This window comes from Mytilus galloprovincialis, chromosome 9 (genome assembly GCF_965363235.1).
Source record: "Mytilus galloprovincialis chromosome 9, xbMytGall1.hap1.1, whole genome shotgun sequence".
Taxonomy (NCBI): Eukaryota; Metazoa; Mollusca; class Bivalvia; order Mytilida; family Mytilidae; genus Mytilus; species Mytilus galloprovincialis.
In genome coordinates, this window is record NC_134846.1 from 6993133 (window position 1) to 7002530 (window position 9398).

At 31.2% G+C, this 9398-nt stretch overlaps 1 protein-coding gene across 1 annotated transcript; it reads left to right on the top strand.

The window, feature by feature from the left end:
• Positions 1–1488: 1488 nt before the first annotated feature.
• Positions 1489–8559, top strand: LOC143046607 (putative G-protein coupled receptor B0563.6). Its single transcript, XM_076219753.1, has 2 exons — positions 1489–1586; positions 6583–8559. Exon 2 carries the CDS (start codon positions 6587–6589, stop codon positions 7649–7651), a length of 1065 nt encoding a protein of 354 aa, XP_076075868.1. The 5' UTR covers positions 1489–1586; positions 6583–6586; the 3' UTR covers positions 7652–8559.
• The last annotated feature ends 839 nt before the right edge of the window (positions 8560–9398 follow it).

Sequence of the window (9398 nt, forward strand, 5' to 3'; positions counted from 1 at the left end):
ACGGAACCTTGGCTCACACCGAACAACAAGCTATAAAGGGCCCAAATTACTAGTGTAAAACCATTCAAACGGGAAAACCAAAGGTCTAATCTATACAAAATGAAAAAAACGAGAAACGAGAAACACGTATAAATTACATAAACAAATGACAACTACTGTACATCAGAGCTATTTGATACATATATTATTATATATGTGCCTGTGAGAGAGTTTTTACATGTTTAACTTGTTATGGTTTCCCTTACAAATTGTGGCTTTGATATTTAAGAAGTTGTCTCATTGGCACTCATGCCGCATCTTCTTATATCTATACACATTATTTATAGAATAACTAATCGAAGATTTCAAATAGAGAAAAATATTCAACGAGTGACCGAACAACACATTAATTCACGAATGCGAGTTGAATATTTTTCAATATTTGAATTCTTTAAGTAGTTATTCTTTTTATTTCAGTTATAAAATGGCTTTTTTTAAAGAAATTAATGTAAAAAATGTTAGGAACTATATATTTGTTCTACGCATTCCGAATTTGTTTTGATACGCCGTTATCAACGTCTTGACAATGCCTATCGTTGTATGACGTCAGAGGAGTGAAATAACCATGTTTATTTCACATGTGATAATATCGGTTTTTATTTAACTGTGACATCAAGTACTTCATTGCAACCAATGTAATGATAACCATTAATTAATTAGTATGATGATGATAATACAAGTGGTCGAGAAAAACCACAATGTATCATTTACATTTTCATTTTTATTAATACAATTTCGTTAATTTTGATTTTAACTATACATCAATTTTATTTATCTTGTTTCATCTAAAAGTATTATATTTGAAATGTTATAATGTAATTTTTTTCGCTCATTTTGGACGCCGTGTTGTTGTTTTGTAACTATGTTCGAATCAGTTAACAAAGGTCATAAAGATCAACCTACTCAAGGGATACAAAAAGGAAAATAATGTTTTACGAATGGAACACAACAATTACATCAAAAATGTAATATTTGATTCTGAATCAACGAGACGCACTCTAAGTTGTTTTCTGTGCTATTCAATTTTATTTTTTTTTGTAAAATAGATAATTTTTTCTATGTTTTTGGTGCTTTTTTTAGTGCACGATATGTAAATAAATTCACCGTTCGTTTGTTCTACCAACGGTTGACCTATTTTGTTAAACGATCAAACATTTACACCTATTAATGTCACTGCTCTAACAAAAACAATGTACGATCCTTTTAAGTTTTTAATTTATTTAACATCTAATAATTGTAATTATATTTGACATTTACGCTCAATTGATTGCATTACAACTATTGTAAATTTTATCTTTTATTGCTATTACACAATCAAAACCTCTTTAAAAAGTCTTTCGAATGATTGCATTTTATAATACTAATAATGGTAATTTTCATAAAATCTAATTTATAATTACAAATGTATGCATAGTATTACCCGATCCTTTCTTTCTTGGGAATATCATAGATGGGACTTGTATGTTAGCATTACATACGTTTATAGTGAATTTTAATATCAATTGGAATGAAAAGTATACAAAATTCTTGGATTAGATTTCTAAAAGGTAAATAAATTTAACTACTCAATTTGAATATTTAAAACATATTTGTTCAACTTGTTTTCTGTAATCAAACTGCGACATAAAAACTTTTTCAAATCAAAGTTTTACTTATTGTCGATACATTGCAAACACAGTAACACACGTTTTAAATATATGACAAATAAGACAACTCTCCACAAGAGAGCAAAATGATACATAAATTAAAAACTATATATCACCGTACGGCCTTCAACAATAACCAAAGCCCATACCGCATAATCAGCTATAAAAGACCCCGAAATGACAATGTAAAACAATAATTTATTACACACAAACAAAATAACATGCAAACAAATATACATATTTAGTCAAACATACATAACAGAACATAAAACAGCAAGCATACAGTCAAGCACATACAAAGCTTGCTCGCAGTTTAAATAGCAGATTTTGAAACGGACGACCCAAACTATATCTTCGTTGAGAAAATATTACCAGCACTTATTATGAATAAATGAGGAAAACTTAGTGTGATATACGTCAATAAGACTACAACCTCATCATAAATAATAAAATACATAAATACATGACACGCAGTCTTCATGGCAAATACGTTAACCCAATATGTATTTATGGTTGCAAATGAAATACTTGTTCACCAAAGACCATACAAACCGTACGACTTCCAGCACTGAGGAACAAACAATTCAAAAGCGGAAACAAACGATATTATGACTCTGAAAAATTTTATAAGAACCGAACGTTAATAACGAACTTAATTATAAGGTAAATAATATGAAAATGATTTGATGAAATAATGATATTCAGGGGCGATTGTTATACAAGTGAGAGGTTTAGCTAGCTATTAAATCAGGTTTAATCCACAATTGTCTACATAAGAAAATACCTGTACCAAGTAAAGAATATGACAGTTGTAATCCACTCGTTTGATGTATTTGGGCTTTTGATATTGCTATTTGATTAGGGACTTTCTTTTTGAATTTTTCTCGAAGTTCAGTAATCTTGTTATTTTACTTTTCTTAATTCCTCTCTTAATTCATTTTTGTACAGTTTTCTTTTAAAAAAAATATGATTCTTGTTTTCATCACTGATTTAATTACATGTATTAATACTATTGCAATTTTAACCACAAAATTGAATTTGTACTTTAAAAGACCAGTCTAGACTTATATACTATTTTCCAATGAAGCCTATTTCAACGCTTACATCATCATTAATTTTGTTTCCCATTACCTTAAGACAAAAGCAGGAGTTGGAGAAACTAATTATACTGTAATGACTAAAACTGTTTCCTGAAGTAATGCTGTCATTTCTGTTTCTGAATAGACGACACTCCTATAGTTTATCCATGAAGCTGTTCATTAAGTCTCGTGTTTTCCTACAGTCAACGTTCTCTGTAAACCACATGCGTCTCAGTATGTCTGTATCCATATAAGTCTATCCGCACAAAAAAGTTTTCCTGGTGGCTAAGACTCAATATGTCTGTATCTTCATTGTAGTCTATCTGCGCAAAATATCTTTCTGGTGGCTACAAATAATTGCAGTAACGAATTGTATAAGTGTAAAATTACCTAAGGTTCTGTACTTTGATGTTATGAAATAACTAAGACTGAAGCTCATCGTTTCGTCTGGTGTATTCATGTACAATTCTAAGCCTAGAATTTATAACGATTTTTGTTAGACAAATGCATATTTCGTTTCTCTTATTTTTATATAAATTAGACCGTTGGTTCCCCTATTTAAATTGTTTACCTCTAGGACTTTTGGTGCTCTTTATTGCTTGATTTTCAGTGTGATCCAATGCTTTGTGTTGACGTCCGTACTTTCACGTATAATTTTTAATACATTGTGACTTGGATATAGAGTTGTCTTATTGACACTCATACGACATATACTAAATGTAAGTGCAATCCGGGACTTTAAGTCTGAACCACAACTAAGTAATGAAGATGCACCAAAACATTTCCCGGACTCATCAAAACCATCGCTAATGTTTATTAGTTAGAATTCGTCATTAAACCCGACGTCACCGTTAATACGGATCAGAACCACATAAAAAAAATGTTAAAACCATTCAATGAAGAGAAGATACAGTGTACAACGATGTATTTCTATCTTTTCATAGAGCAATCATCAGGTATAACATGCACGTATCACCTAATTGAAGTGATGAAAGTATTTGTATGAATAGTTTAAAGAAATCAAATAACTTGTCTGTTATTATGACTTTAATATAAATAACTCATGTTGAAAAATAGGTTTGTCGGTTAAAACTCGTTGCTTTACCTAAAGTTCATGTTTAAAACGTATTTGAACGGGATAAAATCGTGTGAAAAATTGCAATTATATTTTTTGTTGTACAAATAGAAGTTACATTTAACGTCGATTTATCTGTATCATTTAACAAAGCGATCATCATGTACAGTGTATAACATGCACTTATCACCTCATAAAAAATTAATAGCTTATTTGAACTATTAGAATGAATAGTTAAAACAAATCGAATAGATCTTGTCTTTTATTCTGATTTATAATACAAATAACCCTCTAGTGTTATGATATAAGGCAATAAAAGGTTATTTGAACTAAATGTATATAGATCAAATATAGAATAGAATGTGTCTGTCGTTCTAATATATATAATATAATATAATATTAACAGCCCTTAAGTATTATGGCAAAAGCTTATTTGAACTTTTTGTATGAATAGTTAACAGAAATCGAAAATCTTTCTGAATTATAATATAAAATCGCACCCTAGTATAATGAGTTATGCTCGAATTCAATTAATAGTCCCATAAGAACGCGGTGTGTCAGTGTAAGATCATCCCGATGGACCAAGTCCGAATGGGATAACTATTTTACATCCCAGCTGTTTTAGATTAGACGAAAAACCATTGACAATTCAAAAAATCTAGTTTAGAACGCCACACAACCATTATTATATCCTTCTTATATTACTATATGATGTATACCCTTTATGACCCCCTAACACGATGAGTAGATATCAATCAATGTCAATTCGCCCCACTGGCCAATCGGCCCACACTATATCGCCACTTTATGAAAAAATAGCCCCACTCTTGTTACCGACTCGCCCAACTTTAAAAATGTATAAAATCAAATTGAACAATCAGTCTGACAACTCATTTATTTAACGAAAAGGGTTTAAATCCCACTGAGTAAAGGTCTGCCAACTCGCCCCAGTTATAAACATATCTTGCTTCCTTTAAGTATGTTAAATTTCTGATAGTTCGTATCAAGTCGTCCTGGTGAAGTGGTATGTGTCTTGGTTTGAAATGCTAAAGGTCTTGAGTTCAAATCCCAGCATATACACTGGAATTTTTCTACGTGAATTTTGATAGATAGTCTTTTCCGTATAAATAATTATAAGTTTTATACTGGATTTGACATTCCCGCCAAAATGTTACAGAACAAAGGAAAGTGTGCATAAAAAAAGAAACTTAAACTGGGGTGATCTGGTAGGGGTGATCCAGCTCATATCACCACTGTTAGAACAAAGGAGCTGGGATGTAAGACCCGTTACAACCATGTCCAAACCAGAACAATCTCGATCTGATATTTAAAAGTAACTTGTCGTTTTATTCGTTATATATTTATACTTAACATGTAATATACACGATCTCCACGTGGACGCTTTTAACCAATCACATTCCTAGTAAAATCAATGTAAAGGAGGTAAGATAAAAAAAAAACATTACATTGTAACATAGTACAACTGGTTATATCAAATCATTGTATTTCCATAAAATCAGTTACGACGCCACATTAAAGATTTGTATAGTACATGTAGTACATAAACTCGGTTTCTCTCGTGGTCATTCAACAATGCATTAAATTGAAAGACAGATAATAAAATTGTCTGAATGTCTGTTTCTTGGAAGAAGATCCATTACATAATTGTAATAGAAAATTACCAGTAATACCACCTTTGCTATATCTTCTGTTAATTAACACAATATCTACACACAGTAAATTCTGCTTAGTTTGCACATTCATGTTCAAGTCTAAGTATAGTAGTGTTTGAAACGCCAAACTGTCTTTTAAACCAATTTAGACATTTAACCATAGCCATATTTACTTTAAATGTATGATTTTCTTTAAATGTTTTTTTTTTTAATATTATTGCGATATTTTAATAGAATACATGCAAATTTGGCAAAAATAAAACTTTCTAGTTTAATTTCATTCAACAATCCCCGTAATTTCAAAATGAAAGTAAAGAAATTGTTGTATGATTGCCAGTGAGACAACTAACATAGAGAAGTAAATACTAATTGGATGAAAGCAACTAAACGCAACCGTACGGCCTTCAACTATGAGAAAATTCTAAACCGTCTGTACGGCTATACAAGACCCCAACATGAACATCTAGAAAATTCAATTTAGAAAAATAACAGCCTAATTTATAACAAAACACCAATCAATTTCATATATATATGTTCTGTTCAACAATCCATATAATAGATGCACGCAAACATTTCTGAATTTACAAAAATCCTAAATTAGTTTCATTATTCCTGTAACATGGTATTTTGTCTGTCGAAAAAACGTGTTAATGATTTTGTCCATAATAATTTAGTGGGTGTCTTTTTTTATATAGACATTGAGATTGTTAGTCTTGTAGTTGTTTTGGATATTCTTTCCGATTATATTATTCCTAACTTGTCTAGTCCCGGAGATGAGTAGGAGTTTGATGACATATGGTATAGACAATTGCTTATTGTTAAAGAAATAATGTTGGCTATTTAATTTCTCCTTTAAAATTATGTTGTTATTTACTGTTACATAGGCGTGAAGCCTATCTTATTGTTTAAATAATTCATATTGTATAAAAAAAAAAATGTTATATATAAATCTAGAGAAAAGAGACTACCGTTGGGATCTTCAATATTGTTGTCCTAATGACTTAAAATGATAATCAACTAGACACAAAACAAATCTGTCTTTGTTTTATTTTGTTTCTTTTATTTTCTAGGAAAATGATCATGAATTCCACAATAGTTACCATGACAACTTTCAATGATTCCGATGTGTCATCAGAAACATATCCTAGCTCGAATCAAGTACGGGATGAGGTTGATATGGTTGCTGTTATTTGTAATAAGTATATTGGACCAATTCTTTGTGTCGCTGGTGTTTTCGGAAATATACTCAATTTAATCATTTTAATTAGAGGACGTTTGAATAATCCTCCATACTTCTACCTTAAAGCACTCGCTGTCACAGATATGTGTGCACTGGTGCTATCATTCCTCCACCTGATGGTCTCGAACAGATCAACTTTATACGAATGGAAGTTCTTTGACGCTTACTTGTTTTTTCCACTTGTAAATTTTTTCACTGCTTCCAGTGTCTGGCTGACAGTTGGGGTAACAATTGACAGATTTTTATATGTAAAAGCGCCATTGTGGGCTCGAGCTCAATTTTCGTTAAACAGAGCCAAAGTAAGAATAGCAATTATTTTAGTTGCAACAATTTTTATCACAGTTCCAAGATTCCTATGTTTCAGTCTAGTAGGAGCTACTAACCAATACCATTTATACCCAACATCGTTCAGAGCTTCACACAATTACCGCGTTTATGACATAGTTTGCATTGCACTTTTTCACGTCGCGCCATTGGTCATATTTGTATTCTGCAATTCGTATCTGATATATGCTGTGCATAAAGCAAGGTCTATTCGAAAGGAATATGATATAAGAAACAACAAAGAAAAGGATTGGCAGCTGGACCAAAGGAGATTTACAATAACACTTATTTCTATTGTACTATTGTCTATAATTGCCATCTTACCATCAACAATTGGAGATTTTACTCGGCTGTTACATATTCCGTTCTCACACTATCATAAATTACGACATATAAGTAACATGTTGCTTCTCCTTAACCTTTCTGTCAACTTCCTGTTGTATTGCGCATTTAACAAACGATTTGTGCGCGTAATGAAATCGATGTTTGGAGGTGGCTTAATAAAAGTGAAACTGTCAATACGTAGGACGAAATCCAGCAGGTATTCCCGGACTGAAACTAACATGTACATGTAACAGACATTTGTATATATATATATTGTTTTGTTACAATGTAGCAGTGATAAGATTTCTAACTCTGATCCGAAAAGGAATCAGTGTTATATTTGTATATAGCATGTATATAATATTTTTATGACATTTTAATAGAAGGAACACGAACAGTAATATTAAGTGGGATATTTACTGTTTATGTTGCTTTACAACGAGAAGTTAGGAAAAATTATTGGTTGATATTTTAGGTGTTAATTAACTCAGATAATTGTGTGAATTTTTTTTATGACAGAAATTTTGTAAATATATTATATATCTATCGTTAAACATCCGACTTGAAAATTCGCTATGATAAATAAACACTGCCTTTAGTGTCGTACTGTCTCGTGATTTATCGAACAAAAAATGACGTAAGATCGAAAGATATAGGAGCATTACTGATGGACATTACACAGATCTCAGTACCTTGAGAAGAAAAATAAAACACGTCTACTGCCTATTACTGCGATTTTGTCATTTTGGATTAAAACGTGATTTTAAAGTCTGCGCTATTGAGAAAAACCCTATTTAATTGATATAAAAAATTCAAAACGCAAGTTTAAATTACTGCAATTATAACCCTGTCGCATTTTTTGTAATAATAACCACTTGAACAATTTGCAATAATTTCTGAATTTACAGTATATTCGAAACGTTCTATTGACTTTACCTTCATTTGTCATGCATCTTATAATGTTTTGATTAAATAAAGCAGGGGTGTACACAGAAAATCCAAAACCATCTGAAAAAGCAGCGTACGCACAGTGTTAGAAAACGAAATAAACTAATTTATTATTAAATCTGGTAATTATTTTTTGGTTTCCTTTACAGTTTCCATCATTTCTGCCAACCCTCAGATTTTTTTCTTCAGAACTTCCAATTCAAATCTTTTTAAGCAACCATATTGTATTTCTCAGTTTTTATTAGATACTAGAATTCTAAACTATTGTCTAGTTTATGTAAAAATGTCTTGGTTTTTTTAAATTGTAATAAAGACATTCAACAGAATAACTTTCATTTCTTCCGAGGCAAGCACATGTCTCATCACAAATCTGCAGACGTTCTCGCGATAACTCTTTGAAAATTGTGAATTTAACCAATCTGTTTCATAACGATTCCTTTGTGGAAATTTTACTTTGAGATACAAACGTAATTTCTACCTCGGTATTTCTCCTCCATTACATTTACATATTTTTTATTATACATTTTCAAAATAAAATGTCATGTACTTTTCTTTGTAACATAAAACGTTTTATACCTTTCTTGCGCCCAACACCCCTATCTGGGTTTACCTTCATCAGTATAGTATACACTCAAGAAGTCCCGAGTAAAACGTTTCTCATTATTGCACTAATTAGGAGGTGTTCTAGAGCACTAAGCCTATAGTTTTTGTACGACTCGATTGCTTAACTTGTAGACGAAAGGGTGTGTGTTAAATAAACACCTATGAGCAGGAACTATTTTATGTTAGGATGCTCTTTGTTGAACGAGTCCGATTTGTTCGTGCAACATCTTACAAAGTCTATCTATCATTTTGAAAAGAATTTCTCTCAAACCGGTGCTAATGAGGCCGTCTTTTCCTTTTAAAGAGGTAAGAGAGTGTTTTTTGTTTTGGTTTGCTGTGTTTTGAAAACTTCACTCTGACCTTGAGATGGAAGACAACACTAAAAGATTTTATCCTTTCCTTTTTTGTGTTTTTGCTGGGAATGAACAGATTTTGTGTCGTGAATGA